At 38.4% G+C, this 27,859-nt stretch overlaps 1 protein-coding gene across 15 annotated transcripts; it reads right to left on the bottom strand.

The window, feature by feature from the left end:
* ZNF25 (zinc finger protein 25) lies at positions 1-27,859 on the bottom strand. Of its 15 annotated transcripts, none has more exons than XM_069571632.1 (8): positions 27,699-27,851; positions 26,509-26,707; positions 25,690-25,761; positions 25,470-25,582; positions 6,408-6,534; positions 6,019-6,114; positions 4,118-4,181; positions 1-3,342 (listed from the first exon to the last, which is right to left on the bottom strand). In XM_069571632.1, exons 4-8 carry the CDS (start codon positions 25,482-25,484, stop codon positions 2,289-2,291), a joined length of 1,356 nt encoding a protein of 451 aa, XP_069427733.1. In that variant the 5' UTR covers positions 25,485-25,582; positions 25,690-25,761; positions 26,509-26,707; positions 27,699-27,851; the 3' UTR covers positions 1-2,288. The 15 variants fall into 15 exon arrangements, with proteins under 15 accessions (XP_069427733.1, XP_069427727.1, XP_069427735.1 ...); XM_069571626.1 differs by lacking the exon at positions 27,699-27,851 and adding an exon at positions 27,192-27,402; XM_069571634.1 differs by lacking the exon at positions 27,699-27,851 and adding an exon at positions 27,315-27,402.

Here is a 27,859-nt window from a genome sequence, read left to right as displayed (position 1 = left end):
TAGGGATCAATTAATTTAGACAATGTTTATTTCATAATTTACTGCTACATTCCATCAGGGTATCTGTTTTGATACTATGACAGTCCAGCAGCTAAAACATACCTTTGAAAAACAATTCTAATGCTTGTAGTCTTATAATGCACATAACAAAGATATTGCAAAAAACCTCCATCTACCCACAAACTGATATATGCCTAATTTCTGAAACACATACCATATATAAAAATATACCTCTGTGTTGGCTGTGATGCTTTCAGCTCTAAGAAAACTTGAGTTTGTAAGGTACCAGAAAGTATCTTAGTCCCTGTGGGGCATATGGTCTTCTTCAGCCCACTCAGCTCTGCTACTGTAATATGAAGGCAGCCACAGGCAAAACAAACATTTTTATTAGTGTTCTAACAAAAGTTGAATTTACAGACACATAAGTTTGAATATCGTATAGTTTTCACATCACAAAATAATCTTTTTCAACCATTCAGAAAGGTAAAACATTGCAGGCAGTGGGCCAGATCTGAATCACTTGCAGAAAAATGTACAACCAAATCAAAGCAAGGCACTGCAGCAGTAAAGTGAGGGGCGAATGCTGGTAGCCAACCTTTTATTTTGCAGAATAATTCAAGAAATACAAATTATTATGATAGTACCTAACATATAGCTCTTCCTTTGTTTCAGACACTATTCTAAGTGCTTTAAAAATATTAACTCATTTACAACTCAAAGCAATCCTATTATCGCTTTTTTATGAAAAAGGAAACTGAGGCACAGAGAGGTTAGGTGTGTGCCTCATACTAGAAACAGCCTGGGCAGTAGGAGTCAAAAGTCCGTACTCTTAACCTCTATGTCATGTTGCTTCTAGTAGAAAGAAAAAGGTAGTGAAGAACATTTATGACTCTCATACAAAATATAAATTCAGACAGCTCTGCAACTTGCTAAAACAACACTAACATAGATATTTCTTCATATAGTATTATTTTTTATTGTATAGGGATTTTCAGCTATTTTAAAAAATGAACTTGTTGTTGTTTAGTTGCTAAGTCATGTCCAACTCTTTTGTGAACCCGTTGACCAGAGCCCTCCAGGCCCCTCTGTCCATGACATTTCCCAGGCAAGAATACAGGAATAAGTGGGTTGCCATCCCAACCCAGAAACTGAACCCATATCTCCAGCACTGGCAGGAAGATTCTTTACACTGAGCCACCAGGGAAGCCTTTTTCCTGTAAATGTATCCCTAGTGTAAAATTTGGCCAACCATAAGAGAGTTGCAAATTTTACAGAAACATTTTTATATTCTTTCTGAAGGATTAGTTCAGTAAAATCCATATCCATTCAGAAATAGGGGGGGGAAAGATACATTATAATTTTAAAAGAATACTACACTTAAATATACATTCTGTTAACAACAGGAGTCCCTGCTGAGACTAAATGAGAGATATCTTCATACACATAAAAGTTACTGAACTAAATAAGGCTACATATTTCACTGTGTACAATTATGGATGGGTTCACATGCACATCAAACATCCACAGTCTGTGTTCTGTAGCACACTGACATTCCCACATAAGTCCTACATACTAAAGGACTTTTCACATGTGTTAATGATGTCACATTTTTCAATTTATTTGTGCTTTTTACAAAACTTCATATACCTGACATTTGCAGGTTTCTTTAAAACAACCTTGTAATCAGATTTCTGCAACATGACTCCTAGTATAAGTAGTTCCCTTGTACATATTCTCTCAGAATTTGTGTTTAAAAGGTTTCACATATTTAAAATATTTTTAAAAAAGGTTTATATCACTGATCTGACATTCACTGAAACATCACTTCTTGATAAAGCCTTCCATGTAGGTTGTAATCTTTGTGATTATCTCCTTTTAGAATGTGCTAATGAGTCCAACTGGTATAAAAAGATTTCTGAATGCTCAGGATACTGATAGAAATTCCTCATTTATGATGGCTACCCTGACAGAAATTTCCTGATATTCATTTTTCTTACAGGATTTCTCTTATATGGTTTAAATGTTGTACAATAAAGTATGACTTCTCAAAGAGAGGTTTCCCTCATGTTTTACCATTTGTAGTGTTTCTACCATGTATGTTGTCTGAAATTTAGTAGAAGTCTGACATATGGTGAAAATTTCTCCCTAACAGATTTATAGAATTTCTCCCCATGATGAAAGAATTGGCTGAAATTTTCTCATATTGATGATATGTCTTTGTCTTGTGTTAGTTATCTGATTATTCTGAAGGACAAATTCAGACAGAAGAATTCTCCAATTGATATTGTTTATAAGCTTTTCCCTTCTGTGTGTGTCTTCTGATGTGCAGTGAGTTTTGATTTTTGAAAAAATGTTTCCTTACACTCCTTACATTCATAGGGTTTCTCTCCTGTGTGTTTTCTCTGATGTATAACAAAATGTGACTTCTGAGAGAAAGATTTCCCACATTCCTTGCATTCATAGGGTTTCTCTCCTGTGTGAGTCCTTTGATGTAATCTGAGGACTGAATTCACAGAGAAAGATTTACCACATTCATTACATTCATAGGGCTTCTCCCCTGTGTGTTTTCTCTGATGTTTAGTGAGGTCTGATTTATAGTAAAAGGTTTTTCCACATTTATTACATTCAAAGGGTTTCTCCCCTGTATGAGTTCGCTGATGTACTGTTAAAGCTGACTTCTGGTAGAAGCATTTACCACATTCCTTACATTCATAGGGTTTCTCTCCCGTGTGAGTTCGCTGATGAGTTTTGAGGTGTGAATTTCTAGAGAAGAATTTCCCACATTCCTTACATTTATAGGGTTTCTCCCCTGTGTGTGTTCTCTGATGTACTGTGAGGTGTGATTTCTGGGAAAAGGACTTCCTACATTCCTTACATTCATATGGTTTCTCCCCTGTGTGTGTTTTCTGATGTACCATGAGGTATGCCTTAACGTAGAAGAACTTCCCACATTCAGTACATTCAAAGGGTTTTTCTCCTGTGTGTGTTTTCTGATGTTCCATGAGGTGTGGCTTCTGGTAGAAGGATTTCTCACACTGATTACATTCGTAGGGTTTCTCTCCTGCATGAGTTCTCAAATGTCTACTGAGAGATGACAGATGGTAGAAAGTTTTCTTACATTCTTTACATTCATAGGTCTTCTCTCTGGTAGGAGTTTTTGGTTGTCTTGTGAGGTCTCCATTCTGAGAGTCGGATTTCTCACATTCGCTGGGTTTGTCCTTTGAATGAGTATGCTCATGTATCATGAGGATAGACTTCTGGTAGAAGGACTTTCCACATTCATTACATTTATAGGTTTTCTCATTGGTATGAGTTTTCTGATGTTTCTTGAGTTCTCCATTCCTAGAGAGAAATTTCCAAATTTGTTAATGTATAAGACTTTGGGGTGAGGGGGTGGGGGTTGGGTCTGCTGTGTATATTTTCTAAGTAACTCTGAGAACTGGTTTCTAGAGGTTTTTCCAATATTCATTAGATTCATAGGGTTTCTCCATTGTGAATATTCTATGTTGACATATACTGTGGTTTAACATTTGGTAGAAGGTATTTCACTTGCATTATATTCTCCAGGTTTCTCAACTGCCTGAACTTGACTTTGTATAATAAAGCCTCTATTATTATGTAAATAAGAAGAATCAAAAGGCTGTTTGAGAGTTTTAATCTCCTGATCTTGAATTATAAAAGGTCTCTATTATGAAAGAGGGCTTTCCCATTTGGATTATGTTCTTTGGAATTTGCTTCAGTTTTCTCATTCATCGTTAACTAGTGGAGAAGGCAATGGCACCCCACTCCAGTACTCTTGCCTGGAAAATCCCATGGACAGAGGAGCCTGGTGGGCTGCAGTCCATGGGGTCGCTAACAGTCGGACACAACTGAGTGACTTCCCTTTCACTTTTCACTTTCATGCATTGGAGAAGGAACTGGCAACCCACTCCAGTGTTCTTGCCTGGAGAATCCCAGGGACGGGGGAGCCTGGTGGGCTGCCGTCTGTGGGGTCACACAGAGTCGGACATGACTGAAGTGACTTAGCTGCAGCAGCAGTGCTGTTCCACTTCCAGTACCCCTATTAAGACTCCTTCTTAAAAAGCTTCTAATCTCAAAATTGAATTCTTGAACTTGCCTTGAATTTTCAGCTTGGCTTTCCGGGCATCTTGCTCCTTGGTCATGAGTATTGCATAGGTCTTCTACAAAGGAATCCAAAATTTAATACTTTATACATCTTAACACATTATTATGGTCATAGGGTGGATTCTTAGGTTTCAGGCTATTATTCTCAAATGAAGGAGTTCTTAAGTGCAAACTTCCTCTATCTCAGGGGCTTAGAAAAAAATATATAAATAACACTAAAACCTGCTATAGCAAAGAGGGAGAGATCTAGTTATAAATTCAAATAACTTTGACACTACAAATATGACCTTAAAAACTTGGAGGAGAAAGTGAAGACAAAAAAAACCCCCACAAAGAATAGGGAGCAGAAAACAAAAGGTATTCAAAGTGCTGTTGAACAAGAATGTGAGACTCATAGTGCACGATGTGAGCCCATTAAGGACAATGAATAGTAAGTAAGGTGGATAAGGAAAATTAGTAGACAACTGTGTTCACTGGAAATATCAAAGGAAAGATTACATTAGATGAAGGAGCTAAGTATAGGTCTTTACCCACTCAAACTTAGTTTACAGTGTTAGGATTTCTAGTAATTAGACTATAAACTTCCACTTTATTCTTCTTTGCCCATACCCAACAATCTAGATGTCAACACTAAACTGACCTTCTCAGAACATCCATTTCCTCATGTTTAGAGGAAAATTCTTCTCCTTCTAGTTGGCTGGTTCAGAAGACCCAGAAACACACACATCCAAAAGGAAAGATTTAAGAAAAAACAGAGTACAAGCCATCCCACAGAATGAATTCTCAGTTGTAGCACCAGAGATTTTCAATACCGCCAAATACTGCATCTGTGACTCAACACTAGTCTTATTCTGCTTTTACATCTTAGCTCCCACATCTATGCTTCAATTTTCTACATGATCTTTAAAGGGTAATTATTCAATGTCATTCTAGAATCTTTACAGACCTTCATGTTTATTCATTTTTAAATGCTTGAAAGAAAAGTGAGCTTATGAGTAGAGATTTGGGGTTAGAATTTCATGGCACTTGTAAGGAAAACATAGTTATTTGATAGGGATGTGTGCAAGGTTAACTTGGGATACTCATGAAATAAGATCTTATGTATAAAAAGCATTTAAGAGAGCAGATAAAATGAAGATTAGCACATGTTTTGGGGCCAGAAGGGAAAATAAGATGCAGCAGGCAATAAAGGGCCAGACTAGTTCTTGACAGAAAATTAGGTGTATTTTGTATCAGCTCTGAAATAATATAGCTGATGAAAGGCATAATGATTTATAATCCAATTTCAGAGATTAAAGAGAGAATAGTAAATTTAAATGGGTGCTGAAAATCTAAGACATTTTATTGTTAATGAAAGGAGGAAAAATGGTACTTGAAAATTTTATAAGGTAGATTTTATAAACACTTTAAGATTATAGCTGCATACTTTAATGGCAAGGAGTAACTGGAAATTCTAGCAAAAAGACAAAATGAGAGTTTAAGTGAAAGAGAAATATATCTACTTTAAAAATGTCAAGCAAAAGAGGGAATTTTTTTTAAACAAAAAATCAACTATCTCCATCTGCCCCACACAAAAGAGGGAATTTAGATGGGGAGAACAAAAACTGGAGATGTGATTTATGTTGCTTACATATGCAGATCAAGTATCCTCAATCATTTCCAAAAGTTTAGGGCATTTAAAAAAGAGATTCTTGAAAAAAAAAATTTCAAAAAGTCAAAGGCACCACTTCCAACCCCCTTATGGAGAAAGAAATGGCAATCCACTCCAGCACTCTTGCCTGGAAAATCCCATGGATGGAGGAGCCTAATAGGCTACAGTCTATGGGGTCGCAAAGAGTCGGACATGACTGAGCGACTTCACTTCACTTATACAAGTTATACTTTCTAACTTACCAGGGTTTTTCTGACGTGGAAATTGTACTTCTAATATCCATGGTTCTTTTCCTTGCTTCAACTTGAAGATTGCATTTGGTCTATTTGCACAATAGCCTATTAATAGAAAAGATAAAATAACACAAATAACTTGGAATACAGCAACTCTGAAGGATAAGGAAGTGCAGGTTGGGATCAGAACAATGAAGGTCTCACATAGATTTGGCAAATTTATTCTATTAGGGGAGTGCATGGGGACACAAGTATTTTTCTGGTACCTAAAATGGATTCATCAACTTTGACCCTGAAAACCATGCCAATATTCAACCCTACAGGGGATTTACAAATTCCAGTAAGTGAGAAAGGAAATGCAAACTACTGGGAGTTACAGATGGAGAAGATTTCCTCACCCACTGAGATGAGGTGACTGTAGTTCTCCTGCATTACTTCTCTATATAGGGTCCTCTGAGCAGTGTCCAGCAACTTCCATTCCTCCCGGGTGAATTCCACAGTAATATCCTTAAATGTTACTGGTCCCTGAAACAACATATTTCAATTCAAACTGAAGTGATCAAAATAGAGTACCATTAAAAAGACAGGTAAACTAGCTGTTAATGTGTTAACTACAGGATTTACTCTGGAGAGTTAAGATATACTGCTACTCTGTACCCTGTTTTACACATATATAAAATATCTGTTCAGTATATATTTACTAAGATATCACTCCATGCCTAGAACTCTGCTAGAGATACAGAGATGAATGAAAGCAACTATTCTTGTCATCAAGGAGCTTACATTCCAACAGAGAGGCAAAGATTAAATTCATAAATACAATATGCATAGCAGGTGCTATGACAGAAGTATGTACAAGATAAAAGATGGTCAAAAAGAATGGCCAAGATGGTGAAGGAAGACTCTGAGCTCACCTCCTTCCATAGGCACACTGAAATTACAACTATTTACAGAGCAACTATCTTTGAAAATGATCTGAAGAGTAGCAAGAAAGATTCCCTACAACTAAAGATATAAGGAAGGAACCATAATGACCTAGATAGGAGGAGTGGAGACACCTCTCTAGTAGTCAAGACCCACATCCCTGAGTAGGTGACCCACAAATGGGAGGCTAGTCAAAACTGTAGAGGTTCTCCCCAAAGAGTCAGAGGTCCAAGCCCCACATTGGGCTCCCCTGCCAAGGGGTCCTGCACCAGGAAGACAAACCTCGCAGAACACCTGGCTTTGTAGGCCAGTAAAACTTGAGAGCCAGAGGGCTATAGAAAACAGACACTCCACTCTAAAGGACATATGCAAAATCTCACATGGTCCAAATCATAGTGCAGAGGCAGTAATCTGAAGGGAGCCTGGCTCAGACCCATTTACAGATCTTGGAGAGCCTCCTGGAGAGTCAGCAGGCAACTGGAACTTCTTGAAGACACAGACACTGGTAGCAGCCACTTTGGAAGCTTGTTCTACCATAAGGATGTTTGTTCTAATAAGCACCATTTTGGAATCGTCCCTCTATCCTATTAGTGCTGAAGGCTTACTGGCCGACCAGTGAGCCATCACCAATCCCAGTACACTTCAGGCTATTCTGTCAGCTGCATTGGGTCCCAGTCCAGGAATGCCATAGGACATGCAGCCAGCCAGGCAGGGACCCAGCCTCTCCCAACAGTGGGCCAGTAGCCACTGCATGAGGCAGGATCTGGCTTCCAACAGGGCTGAGGGTCAACCCTGGCTGCTAGTTTGCCCATAACAGTCAAGCCCACATTAAGGAAGGATTCATGTAGCCCATACATAAGGAGCCCTTAGAGCTTATAGCTCTGATGATCAGAGAAGCATATACTGCTAGGTTTCTCAGAACATCTCCACTTAAGATAACTTCTCTAAGATTGGGAAATGTAACCAACTTACCAAATGCATAGATATAAAAACAGAGGATTAAGCAAAATGAGACAGAGAAACATGTTCCACACAAAAAAACAGGACAAAACCTCAGAAAAAGGACTAAATGAAGTTGAGAAAGCATTCTACCCAATAACAATATCTTTTATGAATACCTTTAACAAGTTACTAGTAAATCAAATCGAGCAAAATAAAAAAATTAGATTATAATTTACACCGTGACTTTGTGTGATTTATCCCAGGAATGCAAGAATGGCTCAACATACTAAAGTCAATCAATTACATTAACAGAGCAAAGGGGGAAAAGTAGATCATTTCAGATGATGCAAAAAAGCATTTGACAAAATTCAACACTTTCATGATAAAAAACATTTAGTAGACTAGAAATAGAAGGAAACTCCTTCAAAATGATAATATTTTTAATCCACCTCTATCCCAGCTAACTTTATACTCAACAGTGAAAGACAAAACTACATATCCCTTTTGGCAGATTAAAAAAAAAAAAGAATATCTCTAAGAATCCACAAAAATAGAGCTAATAAACAAAGTCAGCACATTTCAGAATTATAAGATCAACACACAAACATCAGTTGTGTTTCTATTTACCAGTAATGAAAACCCAAAAGGGAAATTAAGACAATTCCATTTAATGTAGCATCAAAAAGAATAAAATACCTAGGGATAAATCTACTCAAGGAGTATATAAGACTTACACACTGAAAACTGCAAAACATCACTGGAAGTATTAAAGAAGGCCTAAATAAAAGAAATGATAGTATGTGTTCATAGACTGTAAGACTTAATATAGTTCAGGTGACAGTACTACTCAAAGGAATTTATAGAATCAATGAAATCGCTATTAAAATTTCAATGACTCCTGCACAGAAATAGAAAAGCCAATCCTCAAATTTATACAGAATTGCAAACAGCCTCTAACAGTCAAACAAAATTGGGAAAGAAACAATCTTAAAATCTTACCGTTAAAAGATGACACAAAAAAAGAAAACTACAGGCCAATATCACTGATGAACATAGATGCAAAAACCATTAACAAAATTCTACCAATCAGAATCCAACAACACATTAAAAAGATCATACATCATGACCAAGTGGGCTTTATCCAGGGATGCAAGGATTCTTCAATATCTGCAAATCAATCAATGTAATACACCACACTAACAAATTGAAAGATAAAAACCACATGATTATCTCAATAGATGCAGAGAAAGCCTTTGACAAAATTCAACATCCATTTATGATAAAAAATCCTCCAGAAAGCAGGAATAGAAGGAACATACCTCAACATAATAAAAGCTATATATGACAAACCCACAGCAAACATTATCCTCAATGCTGAAAAACTGAAAGCATTTCCCCTAAAGTCAGGAAGAAGACAAGGGTGCCCACTCTCACCACTACTCTTCAACATAGTCTTGGAAGTTTTGGCCACAGCAATCAGAGCAGAAAAAGAAAGAAAAGGAATCCAAATTGGAAAAGAAGAAATAAAACTCCCACTGTTTGCAGATGACATGATCTTCTACATGGAAAACCCTAAAGACTCCACCAGAAAATTACTAGAGCAAATCAATGAATATAGTAAAGTTGCAGTATATAAAATCAACACACAGAAATCCCTTGCATTCCTATATACTAATAATGAGAAAATAGAAACAGAAATTAAGGAAACTATTCCATTCACCATTGCAACGAAAATAATAAAGTACTTAGGAATATATCTACCTAAAGAAACAAAAGACCTATATATAGAAAACTATAAAACGCTGGTGAAAAAAATCAAAGAGAACACTAATAGACAGAGAAATATACCATGTTCATGGAGCAGAAGAATCGATATAGTGAAAATGAGTATACTACCCAAAGCAATCTATTGATTCAATGCAATCCCTATCAAGCTATCAACTATTTTTCACAGAGCTAGAACAAATAATTTCACAATTTGTATGGAAATACAAAAAACCTCGAATAGCCAAAGCAATCTTGAGAAAGAAGAATGGAACTGGAGGAATCAACCTGCCTGACTTCAGGCTCTACTATAGAGCCACAGTCATCAAGACAGTATGGTACTGGCACAAAGACAGAAATATAGATCAATGGGACAAAATAGAAAGCCCAAAGATAAATCCATGCACCTATGGACACCTTATCTTTGACAAAGGAGGCAAGAATATACAATGGAGAAAAGACAATCTCTTTAACAAGTGGTTCTGGGAAAACTGGTCAACCACTTGTAAAAGAATGAAACTAGAACACTTTCTAACACCATACACAAAAATAAACTCAAAATGGATTAAAGATCTACATGTAAGACCAGAAACTATAAAACTCCTAGAGGAGAACATAGGCAAAACATTCTCCGACATACATCATAGCAGGATCCTCTATGACCCACCTCCCAGAATATTGGAAATAAAAGCAAAAATAAACAAATGGGACCTAATTAAAATTAAAAGCTTCTGCACAACAAAGGAAACTATAAGCAAGGTGAAAGGACAGCCTTCAGAATGGGAGAGAATAATAGCAAACGAAGCAACTGACAAAGAGTTAATCTCAAAAATATACAAGCAACTCCTGCAGCTCAATTCCAGAAAAATAAACGACCCAATCAAAAAATGAGCCGAAGAACTAAACAGACATTTCTCCAAAGAAGACATACAGATGGCTAACAAACACATGAAAAGATGCTCAACATCACTCATTATCAGAGAAATGCAAATCAAAACCACAATGAGGTACCATTTCACGCCAGTCAGAATGGCTGCTATGCAAGTCTACAAGCAATAAATGCTAGAGACGGTGTGGAGAAAAGGGAACCCTCTTACACTGTTGGTGGGAATGCAAACTAGTACAGCCACTATGGAGAACAGTGTGGAGATTCCTTTAAAAACTGGAAACAGAACTGCCATACGACCCAGCAATCCCACTGATGGGCATACACACCAAGGAAACCAGAATCGAAAGAGACATGTGTACCCCAATGTTCATCGCAGCACTGTTTATAATAGCCAGGACATGGAAACAACCTAGATGTCCATCAGCAGATGAATGGGTAAGAAAGCTGTGGTACATATACACAATGAAGTATTGCTGCTGCTGCCGCTAAGTCACTTCAGTCATGTCCTACTCTGTGCAACTGCATAGACAGCAGCCCACCAGGCTCCCTCGTCCCTGGGATTCTCGAGGCAAGAACACTGGAGTGAGTTGCCATTTCCTTCTCCAGTGCATGAAAGTGAAAAGTGAAAGTGAAGTCGCTCAGTCGTGTCCGACTCTTCGCAACCCCATGGACTGCAGCCTACCAGGCTCCTCCATCCATGGGATTTTCCAGGCAAGAGTACTGGAGTGGGGTGCCACTGCCTTCTCCATATACACAATAGAGTATTACTCAGCCATTAAAAAGAATACATTTGTATCAGTCTAATGAGGTGGATGAAACTGGAGCCTATTATACAGAGTGAAGTAAGCCAGAAAGAAAAACACCAATACTAACGCATATATATGGAATTTAAAAAGATTGTAACTTTAACCCTGTATGGGAGACATCAAAAGAGACACAGATGTATAGAACAGTCTTTTGGACTCTGTGGGAGAGGGCAAGGGTGGGGTGATTTGGGAGAATGGCATTGAAACATGTATATTATCATATGTGAAACGAATTGCCAATCCAGGTTCGATGCCTGATACAGGATGCTCAGGGCTGGTGCACTGGGATGACCCAAAGGGATGGTATGGGGAGGGAGGTGGGGGGGTGTTCAGGACGGGGATCGCATGTACACTCGTAGCAGATTCATGTCAATGTATGGCAAAACCAATATAATATTGTAAAGTAATTAGCCTGCAATTAAAATAAATAAATTTATACTAAAAAAATAAAATCTTACTATTAAAGCCTCAGTATCAAAACAGTGTGACTGGCATAAAGAAAGACATATTGTCCAATAGATAGAAACGAGAGTCTGAAGATAAAACCATACATCTATGGCCACCTCATTTTCAACAAGGAAGTCAAAACTATTTGATGGAGAAAGAATAATTTCTTCAGCAAATGACACTGGTAACTAGATGACCACATGCATAAGAAGAAAACTTGGCCTCTACCTCACTGCATTTAAAAAAATTAATTCAACATTGATCACTGACCTAAAATTAAGAGCTAAAAATATAAAACTCAGAAGAAAACATAGGAATAAATTTCCTTATCTTGAATTTGACAACAGATTCAAGATATGACACCAAAATGTACAAGCATTAAAAGAAAAATAAACTGACCTTATCAACTTTAAAACTTTTACAGGGACTTCCCTGGTGATCTAATGTTAAGACTCTGTAGTTCCAACAGAAGGGGCATGGGTTTGATCCCTGGTTTGGAACCTAAGATCCCATATGCCACACAGTGTGGCAACAAAGAAAATATAATAAATAAATTAAAATTTGCATGCATCATAGAATAGTACCAAAATAGGAAAAAAATATAACTCACAGAATAGAATATTTGCAAATCATATATCTGATAAAGGTATATTATCCAGAATATATAAAATATACTTAAAAATTCAATAACAAAAACCCCGGCAAAAAATGAACAAAGAAATTGAGCAGATATTTCTCTAAGTTATACAAATGAGCAGATGAAAAGATGCTCAACATCATCATTAGTCTTCAGGGAAAAGCCAAATCAAAACCACGATGATATCACTTCCCATTCATTATGATGGGTGTTAAAAAAAAAACAAACAGAAATAACAGGTAATGGGGAGGATGTGGAGAAATTGTCATCCTTATACATTGCTTGTGGGAATATAAAATGGTACAGCTGCTATGGAAAAGTTCGTAACTCGCAAAGTTAAATATACAATTACCATTCGGTTCAGCTCAGTCGCTCAGTCATGTCCGACTCTTTGTGACCCCATGAATTGCAGCATGCCAGGCCTCCCTGTCCATCACCAACTCCCGGAGTTCACTCAGACTCACGTCCATCAAGTTGGTGATGCCATCCATCCAGCCATCTCATCCTCTGTCGTCCCTTTCTCCTCCTGCCCCCAATCCCTCCCAGCATCAGAGTCTTTTCCAATGAGTCAACTCTTCGCATGAGGTGGCCAAAGTATTGCAGTTTCAGCTTAAGCATCAGTCCTCCCAAAGAACACCCAGGACTGATCTTTAGAATGGACTAGTTGGATCTCCTTGCAGTCCAAGGGACTCTCAAGAGTCTTCTCCAACACCACAGTTCAAAAGCATCAATTCTTCGGCGCTCAGCTTTCTTCACAGTTCAACTCTCACATCCATACGTGACCGCTGGAAAAACCATAGCCTTGACTAGACGGACCTTTTTTTGGCAAAGTAATGTCTCTGCTTTTGAATATGCTATCTAGGTTGTCATGACTTTCCTTCCAAGGAGTAAGCGTCTTTTAATTTCATGGCTGCAGTCACCATCTGCAGTGATTTTGGAGCCCCAAAAAATAAAGTCTGACACTGTTTCCACTGTTTCCCCATGTATTTCCCATGAAGTGATGGGACCAGATGCCATGATCTTCGTTTTCTGAATGTTGAGCTTTAAGCAAACTTTTTCACTCTCCACTTTCACTTTCATCAAGAGGCTTTTTAGTTCCTCTTCACTGTCTGCTGAAAGAGTGGTGTCATCTGCATATCTGAGGTTATTGATATTTCTCCGGCAATCTTGATTCCAGCTTGTGCTTCTTCCAGCCCAGCGTTTCTCGTGATGTGCTCTGCATATAAATTAAATAAGCAGGGTGACAATGTACAGCCTTGACGTACTCCTTTTCCTATTTGGAACCAGTCTGTTGTTCCATGTCCAGTTCTAATTGTTTCTTCCTGAGCTGCATACAGGTTTCTCAAGAGGTAGGTCAAGTGGTCTGGTATTCCCATCTCTTTCAGAATTTTCCACAGTTTATTGTGATCCACACAGTCAAATGCTACAACCCATCAATTCCACTTCTAGATACATACCCAAAAGATTTGAAAACAGATACTTGTACACAAAAGCTATAGTGACACTATTCACAAAAGCCAAAAAGTGAAAGCTACCTAAATCTCAATCAATGGATGAACTGATAAACAACTGTGGTATAAATATACAATGGAATATTATTTTTCATTAAGTATTGATACAAGGTATAGGGTGAATGAACTTGGAAAACATGCTAAATGAAATAAGCCAAACAGAAAAGGTACATATTATATAATTCCACTTATATGAAATATTCAGAATGGGTAAATGCACAGAGACAAGGGCTGCTGCTGCTGCTGCTGCTAAGTCGCTTCAGTCGTGTCCGACTCTGTGCGACCCCAGAGACGGCAGCCCACTAGGCTCCCCCATCCCTGGGATTCTGCAGGCAAGAACACTGGAGTGGGTTGCCATTTCCTTCTCCAATGCATGAAAGTGAAAGTGAAGTTGCTCAGTCGTGTCTGACTCTCAGCAACCCCATGGACTGCAGTCTTCCAGGCTCCTCTGTCCATGGGATTTTCCAGGCAAGGGCTAGGAGAGGGAATAGGTTAACAACAGGTTTCTCTCTCAGTACCCAAAACTCTGATCGTTAAACACTTACCAGCATATTGACGACCAACCAGTATCTCTCATGATTATGATACAAAAATCTTCAACAAAATATCAGCAAATCCACTACCTGATTTCAATACTTATCACAAAGCTGTATTAATTGTGTTATTAGCAAAAGGATAAACACTCAGGATCAGTGGAAGAAAAATAGTGTGTCCAGTAATAGAACCACACATAATTTTGATAAAGGTTCAAAAGAAATTCAGTGGATAAACAGTCATTTCAGAAAACAGTGCTGGAACAATGGACACTTAATCAAACTCCAGACTTTCACCAGTCTTTTCTTTAATGTCCCTTTTTCCATCCCATGATCTAATTCAGAATACTATATTACATTTAGTTGTCATATCTCTTATGGTTTGTGACAGTCTTTCCTGTATTTTATGACTTTGACAACTTTGAGAAATACTAGACAGATACTTTTTAGAATGCCTTTTAATTTGGATTTTGTCTAGTGTTTTTCCATTTGATTAGACTGAGATTCTCTGGGAGAATAACCCAGAGCCCTTCTTATCACAGTATATCAGGGGGTACATCATATCATAGGTGATTAACCTGGATCACTTTCTAAGGTAGTGGTTGCCAATTTTCTCCACTGTAAAGTAACTATATCTCCTTTTCATACTCTATTCTTTGAAAGCAATCACTAAGTCTAGCCCATATTCAAGAAGGGAGGGAATAGGTCCCATGTCCAAGAAGGGGTAGAATCTAGATATATTATTTGAAATTCTTCAGAGGGCTCTCTTCTTCCTATTTATTTATTCAATCATTTACTTATATCACTATGGTCTCAAATATTTATTGCTTAGGGTTAGAATCCAATACCATGTTATTTATTTTGTTGCTCAAATTGTTCCAGCTTTGTTATAAGTTCAGTGGCCACAGGACTGGAAAAGGTCAGTTTTGATTCTGGTCCCAAAGAAAAGCAATGCCAAAGAATGCTCAAACTACTGCACAATTACACTCATCTCACACACTAGTAAAGTAATGCTCAAACTTCTCCAAGCCAGGCTTCAGCAATATATGAACCATGAATTTCCAGATGTTCAAGCTGGTTTTAGAAAAGGCAGAGGAACCAGAGATCAAATTGACAACATCCACTGGATCATCGAAAAAGCAAGACAGTTCCAGAGAAACATCTATTTCTGCTTTATTGACTATGCCAAAGCCTTTGACTGTGTGGATCACAATAAACTGTGGAAAATTCTGAAAGAGATGGGAATACCAGACCACCTGACCTGCTTCTTGAGAAACCTGTATGCAGGTCAGGAAGCAACAGTTAGAACTGGGCATGGAACAACAGACTGGTTCCAAACAGGAAAGGAGCATGCCAAGGCTGTATCTTGTCACCCTACTTATTTAACTTAAATGCAGAGTACATCACGAGAAACGCTGGGCTGGAAGAAACACAAGCTGGAATCAAGATTGCTGGAAAAAATAACAATAACCTCAGATATGCAGGTGACACCACCCTTATGGCAGAAAGTGAATAACAAAAGAGCCTCTTGATGAAAGTGAAAGGGGAGAGTGAAAAAGTTGGCTTAAAGCTCAACATTCAGAAAACTAAGATCATGGCATCTAGTCCCATCACTTCACGGCAAATAGACTAGGAAACAGTGGCTGACTTTTATTTTTTGGGGGCTCCAAAATCACTGCAGATGTTGACTGCAGCCATGAAATTAAAAGACGCATACTCCTTGAAAGGAAAGTTATGACCAACCTAGACAGCATATTAAAAAGCAGAGACATTACTTTGTCAACAAAGGTCTGTCTAGTCAAGGCTATGGTTTTTCCAGTGGTCATGTATGGGTGTGAAAGTTGGACTATAAAGAAAGCTGAGTGCTGAAGAACTGATGATTTTGAACTGTGGTGTTGGAGAAGACTCGAGAGTCCCTTGAACTGCAAGGAGATCCAACCAGTCCATCCTAAAGGAGATCTGTCCTGAGTGTTCATTGGAAGGACTGATGTTGATGCTGAAACTCCAATACTTTGGCCACCTGACGCAAAGAGCTGACACATTTGAAAAGACCCTGATGATGGGAAAGATTGAGGGCAGGAGGAGGAGGAGACGACAGAGGATGAGATGGTTGGATGGCATCACCGACTCAATGGACATGAGTTTGGGTAAACTCCGGGAATTAGTGATGGACAGGGAGACCTGGCGTGCTGTGGTTCATGGGGTCGCAAAGAGTCGGACACTACTGAATGACTGAACTGGACTTGCCATGAGAAGCTCTTTGGGGTTGGTGCCTATGTCCATTTGACATGTTCCCATCACTGCTTTTCAGAAGTCCTTAATTTCTAATACTACAAAGTGCTCTGGGCTTATTTTATGTTAACCTTGCCTTTGCCCTAGAATCAATCATTTTCTCTGTGAAATTCTGGTTCCCTTTATTGTAGAATGATATTTAGAAACAAAGATCTGTATGCACGTTTTGCTCATGGTTACTGAGATGTCACTGCTTATAGGCCCTCTCAGCAGACAGTAAGTACATGTAAGTTTGCATATTAACTCATGTACATACACATCTTTAATTTTTTCTGTATCATATTCATGCTAAGTTAATATGTGTTAAGATAACATATATCATTTGCTTTTCAATAAATGGCAATAAAAAAAATGAGGATCCATACACAAAAATGAACCTTAGTCAGTAACTTATTCTTCATAGAAAAATCAAGTACAGATCTAAATATAAAATGTTAAACTACAAAATTTTTTTAAAAGAAAAGTCTTTGTGACTTTAAAGACATTTTAGACATGATACCAAAAGAAATTAAAAAGAAAAGCCTGGAGTTCATCACATTTTCATGAAATACACTGTTAGATGAATAAAAGATTAGCCACAAATAGTAAGGAAAATATTTGAAAATCACAAACCTAACAAAGTATTGTTCTTGTATACAGAATACATAAAGAATTTTGAACATTCATTAAGAAAATAGCCCAATTTAAAAATGAACAGAAGATTTGAAGAGACACTTAACAATAGAAGATATATGGCTAACATTATCACATCAAAAGATTTTCAGTATTATTAGTCATTAGAAGAATGCATATTAAAACCACAATGGGATAGCAAAGCACACCTATCTAAATAATTTTAGAAAAAAAGCAAACTGAAATACCAAGTGCTGACAAGAATGGGAAATAAGTGGAACTCTGATACATTGCAGTAAGAGCACAAGCTATTCAAGAAAACAATTTGGCAGTTTCTTATAAAGTTAATTATAACAATACCATATGACCAAGTAAGCACATGCTGAAGTATTTACCCAAAGAGAAATTAAAATCTGGGTACACACAAACATCTGAATGCAAATGTTTGTAACAGCTCTTTTCGTAATTGTCCCCCCAAACCAAAACAACCTATATATTTTTCAACTGGTATATGGGGTACACACATACAACTGAATTCTTATTGTTTAGTCAACAAGTCATATCCAACTCTTTTGCAGCCCCATGGACTGTGGTCCACCAGTCTTCTCTGTCTGTGGGATTTCCCAGGAAAGAATACTGGAGTGGGCTGCCATCTCCTCTTCCAGGGGATCTTTCTGACCAGGGATCAAACTCGTGTCTCCTGTATTGGCAGGCAGATTCTTTAAAACTGCTGAGCCACCAGGGAATTACCATATGATCCAGCAATCCCACTTCTAGTTATGTATACAAAAGAATTCAAAGCAGGGACACAAACAGATATTTGTACACCAATGTTCATAATAAAAGCATTATTCACAATAGCTACAATGTACAAGTAACCAAGATGTCCACCAACAAATGTAAACAAAATTATGTATATTACATAAGCAAAATGTAATATGTATCAAACAATGGAGTATTATTTGGCCCTAAAAAGAAGGGAATCCTGTGACATGCTACAACATTGGATGAGCCTTAAAGACACTGTTCTGAGTCAAATAAGCCAGGACAAATACTATAGGATTCTACTTATATGAGGTACCTGGAGTAGTCAAATTCATACAGACAGAAAGTAGAATGGTGTTTCCCAAAGTATGGGGGGAATGGGAGTTATAGTTTAATGTGTGTGGAGTTTCAGTCTGGGATGATGAAGAGAGTTCTGGAGGTGGATAGTGGTGACAGTTGCTCAACAATGTGAATATACTTAATGCCACAAAGCTATACATTTAAAATTTGTTATGATGGTAAATTTTGTTGTGTGTATCTTACTACAATTATAAATAAATCAACTACACTTGAATTTTGAAAAAGAAAAAGCAAAGCAAAAAGCAACCCACCACAAACACAATAAAAGCAGCTATATGAAAGCATCAAATATTAACTTAAGCACTAGAATTTGAAGGGTAAAGATCCAAGGGCTTCCTTGGTGGCTCAATGATAAAGAATCCATCTGCCAATGCAGGAGACGCAGGTTTCATCCCTGATCTGGGAATAGCCCACATGCCACAGCTCTTCAGCCTGTGCTCTAGAGCTTGGGAACCAAAACTACTGAATCCCCACATGCCCTAGAGTCCATGCTCTGCAGCACGAGAAACCCACACACCTCAACTAGAGAGTAGCCCCCATTTGCTGCACCTAGAGAAAGTCTGCACAGTAATGAAGGTCTAACACAGCCAAAAATAAACATTTTTTAAAAGATCCAAGAAAAAAGTGAAATTAATTGAGATAAGTCCTACCCCTGCTTAGAATTTTCAGGGCATTTTCCAATTTCACAGTCAGGAAAAAAATGTAAAGCAAAAGCACCTCAGGGCTAGCATCTCTAAAATAAGGATAAAGAAACAATTCCTTAATAGAATGTAGAGGAGCGAAAGAGAAACTGATCTTACCTTAACAATGAGAACAAGCCCCTAACCTAGAAAACTGTTTTCTAAAGTCAGAGATTTGAGAATCTAAAGGTAAACAAAGGAAAAAATTCAGAAGAGACAAATATTTCAAAAGTGAACAGAAATCCACAGTTTATTTCATTCTTCAGGGCAAGCAGATAAGAGAGGAAACTGTTCAACTTTTAATAAACATTTAATGTTTGCTTATGATCTTGTGTGATGTATCAGAATCTCTAAGAACTCTGGTCACAAAGCAAGCCAACACCAACTTGCCGGTTGACACTACCTGGTAACTGAATGGGGATTTCATATTCAAGAGGTCCCCAAACAGAAGCTTTGTATCTGCAGAACTTCTTTACTTCCTATCAAATGTCACAAAGTGATGTTTATTTTAAGCTGGGGAAGCAGCTTCTGGAACCAAAGGAAAGCATAATTTATATGGATGCTCTGAAATACAAATACTATCTCCCCCCATCAGTCAGTTCAGTCGCTCAGTCGTGTCCGACTCCTTGTGACCCCATGGACTGCAGCTCACCAGGCTTCCCTGTCCATCACCAACTCCCAGAGCTTGCTCAAACTCATGTCCATTGAGTTGGTGATGTCATCCAAGCATCTCATCCTCTTTCACTCCCTCTTCTCCTGCCTTTGATCTTTCCCAGCATCAGGGTCTTTTCCAACGAGTCAGCTTTTTGCATCAGGTGGTCAAAGTATTGGAGTTTCAGCTTCAGCATCAGTACTTTCAATGAATATTCAGAACTGATTTCCTTTAGGATTAACTGGTTTGATCTCCTTGCAGTCCAAGGGACCCTCAAGAGTCTTCTCCAACACCACAGTTCAAAAGCATCAATTCTTCGGCAGTTCAAAAGCATTAATTCTTCGGTGCTCAGCTTCCTTTATGGTCCAACTCTGACATCCATACATGACTATTGGAAAAACCATAGCTTTGACTAGATGGACTTTTGTTGGCAAAGTAATGTCTCTGCTGTTAAATATGCTGCCTAGGTTGGTCATAGTTTTTCTTCCAAGGAGTGTCTTTTAATTTCATGGCTGCAGTCACCATCTGCAGTGATTTTAGAGTCTTCCCCCACCAGAAAAATAAAGTCAGCCACTGTTTCCACTGTTTCCCCATCTATTTCCCATGAAGTAATGGGACCAGATGCCATGATCTTAGTTTTTTGAATGTTGAGTTTCAAGCCAGACTTTTCACTCTCCTCTTTCTCTTTCATCAAGAGGCTTAGTTCCTCTTCACTTTCTGCCATAAGGGTGGTGTCATCTGCATGGTTGACACCAGGTTATTGATATTTCTCCCTGCAATCTTGATTCCAGCTTATGCTTCATTCAGCCCAGCATTTTGCATGACGTACTCTGCATATAAGTTAAATAAGCAGGGTGACAATACACAGGGGATGACAGAGGTTGATATGGTTGGATGGCATCACCGAGTCAATGGACATGAGTTCGAGTAATATCCAGGAGTTGGTGATGGACAGGGAGGCCTGGCATGCTGCAGTCCATGGGGTCACAAAGAGTCAGACACGAATGAGTGACTGAACTGAACCAAACTGAATACACAGCCTTGATGTACTCCTTTCCCAATTTTAAACCAGTCCATTGTTCCACTTCCAATTCTAACTGTTGCTTCTTGACCTGCATACAGATTTCTCAGGAGGCAGGTAAGATGGTCTGATATTTCCATCTCTTTAAGAATATTCCAGTTTGTTGTGATCCACACAGTCAAAGGCTTTGGTGTAGTCAATAAAGCAGAAGTAGATGTTTTTCCCTAAGTGCATGGCAACAACCCTCCAAAGGTTGGGAGCAGGGCACTGGGGCAGAAAGAGACGTCTCAGGTGCTAAAAGCTCTACAGGGCAGGAACTCCTCAGTCACCTGAAAGAAAAGCTGAATTCTACGCTATAAAGCACATCAATGGAGCTTTGGTAGTGTTCACCACCCAATCCCTGCTGAAGGGAAAGCCTTGATACTGCCCTCAAATCATCTGATGTTGGCAAAGAACTGTGTCTAATTAAAGCCCAGGACCAGCTCAACTACATATGTGATTTAGCAAGCAGAGGAAGGGATGTGCCTTTTTCTGGAGGTATTATTTACTTCAATCTCTACTGTACTTTTACACATAATGTCTAGCACAAAATAAAGAAATAGGAGACATGCAAAGAAGTAGAAAATTTTGATTCATACTGAACAAGGGAGCCTACTGAAACAGACCTACAGATTAACCTGGATGTTGCGATCAGTAGATAAGGACTTTAAAGTAATTACAATAAAACAAAATAAATAAAATTAAATGACCTACTAAAAAAAACAGAAAATACAAATGGGGAATATTAGCAGATTAAGAAAAACAAAGAGAAAAAAACAGGAATTTTTAGAACTGAATAACACAATATCAGATGTAGATTTTATAGGCTTATGAATGAAGAACACTGACAGAGCAAATGAAGGAAGCCATAAACTTGAAAAAGGTCAGCTGAATAGAAATAGCCAACCCAAGGGACCCCACACACAAAACAAACCTCAACTAGATAGATCATCTGAACATTTGGGACAGTATGTACATAGTTCAACATTTGTGTAACTGGAATTTTAGAAAGAAAAAGAGGATGGGGCAAAGAAAATGTCTGAAGAGTGAGTTCTGAGAATTAAAAAATAATGATAAAAGGTAACAACCCATAAATCGTTGTCATTCTTCAAAAGAGGTAAATACAGAACAAATCATGCCTATGTACATCATGGTCTAACTATTGAAAACTAAAGATAGAATGAAAATCTGAAGCACAGAGGAGAAAACACATTATATTCAGGTAGATAAAAGGAAGATGAAAACAAGCTTCTCATCAAAAACCACAGAAGCCAGAAGACAAAGAAATCCTAAAAATGCAGAAACAGAAAACTCTCAACACAGTTCTATACCTAGCAAAATATCATTCAAAAACCACAGTGAAATAAAGACTAGCTAAGTAGATTTGTCACCATCAGTGCGGAAGTAATACATGAAATAATAAAATAAGTTGCTTAGACTGAAGGGAATATATACCAGAGAGAACCGTAGACCTGTAGGAAGGAATAATGAGCTCCCAAAGCAGATATATATATAAACGGTAAGAGTTAGTTACACATGTGCACACATGTTTCTTTAGAATATTAATATTGTTTAAAGCAAAATAACAAGTATTTGGGGTTAAAAAATATAAAAGATACAAGGACCATAAGGTGTGAGGGTATCAAGAGAATTATACTGATAAAAGTTCATTACACTGTTCATGAGTATAGTATTTGAAGACACCATTATTTTAATGGTGCATGTTGTAATCTCCAGACTGAGTAAACAAAATAACACGTAAAGCTTCAAAGTCAATAAAGAAGATACAATGCAAAACTCAAAATACTCAAATACTCAATCCAAAGGAAGTACAATAAATCTCATTAGGATAAAAAGAAATATACATAAAACATACTAGAATAAAAGTTATCTTAAAAAGCAGCTAGCCCCAAACAGACAAATTTACTTCAAAGTTAACAGGTGAATTTTCAATAGTACTAGTAGTAGAAGACAGTGAATGCTTTTCAATGTTTTAAAAGGTAAAAACTGTCAACCAAGATTTCCACACACAATAAAAAGCTCTTTGTAGATATTTCATATAGAGAAAACTGAGAATTTCTACCAGCAGACCCTCACTAAAACAGGCAAGCAGAATAAAAACAGTAACTAAAAACGCTATTTTCAAACAGATAAAAGCTGATGCCAGTAGAACTTGAGAGATGCAAGAAATAATTAAAGATCTTCTGATTTGGCGAAAATGCCTTAAAAAATCAAACTCTCTGCATAAAATAAACTTTTCCAAGAGTTTGTAGTGATGACTGCACTTGAAATTATTTCAGAAAATAAAAAGGTTACCAATTATTTCTGTTGTCCCAAACTGACCGTTCAGCAGTAAGTTACAGAGACTAACGTAAGAAAAATGTCACGTGCCACCCCTGAATTAATACTATAAGGAAAAATTTTAAATGTGTTCAATACTGACCAAAGCAGAACTGTAGAATAGGTTAAAATTTTCCCTCTTTCTAGAGTCTCTATTTTTCCCACATTCAAGCCCAAAGGCTATGATTTCTAGTCAATAAAAGAAAATTTCCACACTGAAAATTTATGGCATGGTGGTAATAACACTTCCCAAGTTGGCTGAGAGGACTATGTAAGACAAACTACATCAAGCACTTACCAAAGGGCCAGGAATTTCATTAATTGCTAAGTATACTGTTTTGTTTTTAAAAATTACATTCAAAAAGCAAAGAAATGGTTACCACAAAATTCAGAATTTTCTCTGGTTAATGGTAGGATGAGATCACAGGGTAATTTTCATTGCTTAAGTCAGACAGGACATAGAGTAGTATTACTTAATTAGTATTCCCTAAATTATACCTATATGTTATGTATATTACTTTGACTGCATAAAGTATGAGTTTTTAAATAATTTAATGAATAAGAAATTAATTTCTATAGCCAATAAAATCCTGCATATTCTACTCCCTGTACCTCTCAGACCTTAAGTTTCACTGCTGTCTCCCAAGTTCACCTCTCTCTAGTTTCAATGTCCTAAATACTGTTTCTGGACCATGCCTCATGGTGTCTGCATCTGCTTTTCCATCTGTGAAGAATGCTTTTCCTCCAGATTTCTACCTGGATATCTCATTTAATTCAAGATATTCCTCAAATATTACTTTTTAGGGTGGCATTCCCTAATCAACTTACTCCTTCTTCCTCACTTTTAACATGCTGTTCTCTTACATTGCTTGAGTTTGCCTTTGAGCACATACATCAGAAATACATCAGAAATATTGACACACTTTCTTAACATTAAAAATCACATTCATTAATACTTTTATCAATCTCATCAGAAAAATCTTTATATATTAGCACCTGTTAACTTGGCAAGTTTTCCAACATTCTGATTTTCACTTGAAAGCACTTTTAATGTTAGCAACAAATACAAACAGGTATTTTCCATCATTTGACAGACTCACTTCACTCATTTTTGAGAAAATGTATGAATACCACATGAATACCATAGTTTTTATGTCAGTTGCTCTTTCACAGAAAAACAAGAGTTCATGAAAAAAAGTGGCTAGGTGAGCTCACATATCTATCACTGTAAGTGCTTTTCCTCAAGACAACCAACCATCATATACCAGTATGCAGCAAATTTATGAACTTTCCATTTCATCCCACTGGGTAAGAAAAAGATGTGTACTCAAAGGTCAAGATTTAATCAAATTAATAATTGTTACTGTTTCATCAAAGACATCCTTAAGTAAAGGTGGCATTTTTTTTTAACTACGCAACCTATTGTGGAGGAATATAATGTCATTGGTGTCATCATCCTGATTTATGCCAGACAGGCAGCTGTGCTTTTATACTATCAGTGCTAATTTCATCAGTGTAAAAGCCAATTTGTGCCCTGGTATTATGTTTTGACAGAGAAGGCAATGGCAACCCACTCCAGTACTCTTGCCTGGAAAATCCCATGGACGGAAGAGCCTGGTAAGCTGCAGTCCATGGGGCTGCAAAGAGTTGGACACGATTGAGCGACTGCACTTTCACTTTTCCCTTCCATGCATTGGAGAAGGAAATGGCAACCCACTCCAGTGTTCTTGCCTGGAGAATCCCAGGGACGGCGGAGCCTGGTGGGTTGCCGTCTGTGGGGTCGCACAGAGTCAGACACGACTGAAGTGACTTAGCAGCAGCAGCATTATGTTGTGAGGGGCTTCCCTCATGGCTCAGATGGTAAAGAATCTGCCTGCAGTGTGGGAGATCTGGGTTCGATCCCTGGGTTGGAGAAAACCCTGGAGAAGGATATGGCAAATTGCTCCACTGTTCTTGCCTGGAAAATTCCATGGACAGAGGAATATGGAGGGCTACAGACCATGGGGTTGCAGAGAGTCAGGGACGACTGAGCACACACATTATGTTTTGACCTCACAGACTCACTGAAGGGTCTTGGGGTTCCCAGAACACACCTTGTAACTGTTGTTGTATTCAAACAATATCTTCCCCAAAGGTGATTTTTAATGATTTCCACTTTTCTAATTTAATATATGGGCTCTCTCATAAAACTCACTGAAAACTTACACACAGAGTGAAATAAAGAAAGAGGTAAATAAATGACTCACCCTGTACTTGTTCATTTTCTGCTGCTATTGGAAAGTATAGAAACTATGAAGTCAGGACAGGAAAAGTTGAAAGACAGAAGTCCTAAGAGACCTTATCTTGAAGTCAGGATCACCTGTGAGAAATTTACATACAACATTTTAGTAAAAGATAAACCTCTGGGAAAATGTCCCTTTGAGCCACAAGAAGGAATAGGAAGGACCACAATAAAGGAGTACCCACCTGTCCATTGGTGACTCATATAATCTTGATGAATCTGGACATTTTTGAATCTAAACATGTTTTTCCTATTGGCTGTTTCAAAAATTATGTGTCCATTACTAAATAATACAAACAATTGAAAACTTATATGTCCAATAATAGCAGATTAATCAAGGTATATAACATATATCCAAAGTATGGAACTCTATAATGGCATTACAAATAATGTTTGTAAAGAGAAATATCTATTAATATGGAAAATCTTTAAGTTACATAACAATTTTGCCTATCAATACTATAAACCCCACAAGGTTAGAAAGTCTTCAAAGCTCTCAAAAATAGGATGTTTCTTCTTCCTATTTTCTCCAAAATCACTTTTTCAAAAACTTTGACTATAAATGGTATAGTGACAGGGAGGCTCCAGCTCTGCTAAGCTCTATTAACAAACCTAGTGATGGTCTTAGTTCTATGCTTTTATCTTTAACATGAGAAGGAATTAGGTAATTTTAAACAATCATGTACTATTCTAATTCTGTAAATCTTCAATTCAACACCACAGATACAATAGAACCGGGGAATGCACTGTCCCCTCCAACCTTGGACTGGGGCCTAGAGCAAATAAAGTGCAGATAGGCCTTGATGAATTCTGACATAGCCATCTAATCTCTTCACAGTGACACAAATTTAACTTCTAAAACAACAATTTGGCAGCATAATCCCCAAACAGGCACTTCATCATGTAGCGAGCAAAAGTTAACTAGATGCCATAATGTGAGGTCCCTCCCATATGCAGAGGATACCACTTCCAGCTGCCCTGGTACTTACAAAACATCTACTTACTAAGTCTAGATGCACCATCCAATCAGAGGCCGAATGATATCACCTTCACAATATGGAGCATGGATGAAATCGCAGTTTTCATCTTTTTAAAAAGTCTGTCCCATTTCCGACCTGGCTTGGATACGATTCTTAGCTTCTCCAGTAAAACTTAAAATTCAGGGTTTCAACTATGGTTTAAATTTACATGTTTAACAGCCATCTGAGAATACACAGGTCAGAGAATGCAGAAGGGCCTTAATTAACCTTTTACACAGGGGTTCTAAGGAAAATAGAACACTGTAAGGTAAGATTCCTGGAGAAGGAAATGGCAACCCACTCCAGCATCCCTGTCTGTAAAATCTCATGGACAGTGGAGCCTGGTGGGCTGCAGTCCATGGGCTCCCAAAGAGTCAGCCACGACTGAGCGACTAACACTAAGGTAAGACTAGATCCACGACATGCTGGTGGTACTCAGGGACAATCACTGTATTGAATAAAACTTCAGGGTGGGAAACAGCATGAATACGGAGTAAAACAAATCAGAATTTAAATCCCACCTGCTAATGATGGCTAAACCAGTTTATCTCTCTGAACCTTTAGGATCTGTATTTATTAAATGGAGGTGGTTAATACCGATTCAAAGGATGGTTATTATTAAATGAGCCAATAATGAAAAGAACAGCATAATGAGAAAAGCAGCTCACCTTTATTGAAGCCTTATCATACTTCATATACACTACCCTATTTAATACAAGAAACGACCCTATCGGCTATTGTATTCTTACAGATGAGTATCAGAGTCCTACCGGATTAACCTGCCCATTTACCGGCGGGCTCTGGAGTCGAGCCCAGGTCCCCCTGGTTTCACAGCGCCACGTCTCCAGCAGCCAGCGCCGCCCACGCGCCGGCGCGGACGTGACGGGCTTGGGATACACGTCACAATCGGCCGTTCTCGCGCGCGCCCCAGGCCTCTGCCAGCCACCCCTTTCACGCAGGTCGGGAAACGTGGCTCCTGGGGAGGAACGTGGCTGCAGACAACCGTCCCTCCGCCAGGCCCCTCGCCTGGCCTCCTCCCCAGGCCTCCTCGAAGAGCAGTCCGGCGCGTAGAATGGGGCGGCCGTCGGCTGCCAGATTTCCCGACTCGGCGCAGCCGCGGAAACCCGGCTTCCCCCCAACCCGGCCTAGCGCCCGTAGTGAGGCCTCCGACACACCTGCAGGGGCTCGGCCTTCGCTCCTGGCCCGCGCAGCTTCCAGGCCCGCCCTCTGCGGCGCCGAGCGGACCTGGAGGCTCCTGAGTCCTCTCCCCCCGGGGGCGTTAGCTGGACAATGGCGACCACTGAACGGAGGTGGAATTGCTCATGCGCGGAAGGCT

Source organism: Ovis canadensis, chromosome 25 (assembly GCF_042477335.2).
Source record: "Ovis canadensis isolate MfBH-ARS-UI-01 breed Bighorn chromosome 25, ARS-UI_OviCan_v2, whole genome shotgun sequence".
Taxonomy (NCBI): Eukaryota; Metazoa; Chordata; class Mammalia; order Artiodactyla; family Bovidae; genus Ovis; species Ovis canadensis.
This window is presented reverse-complemented; position numbering and strand designations above follow the sequence as displayed.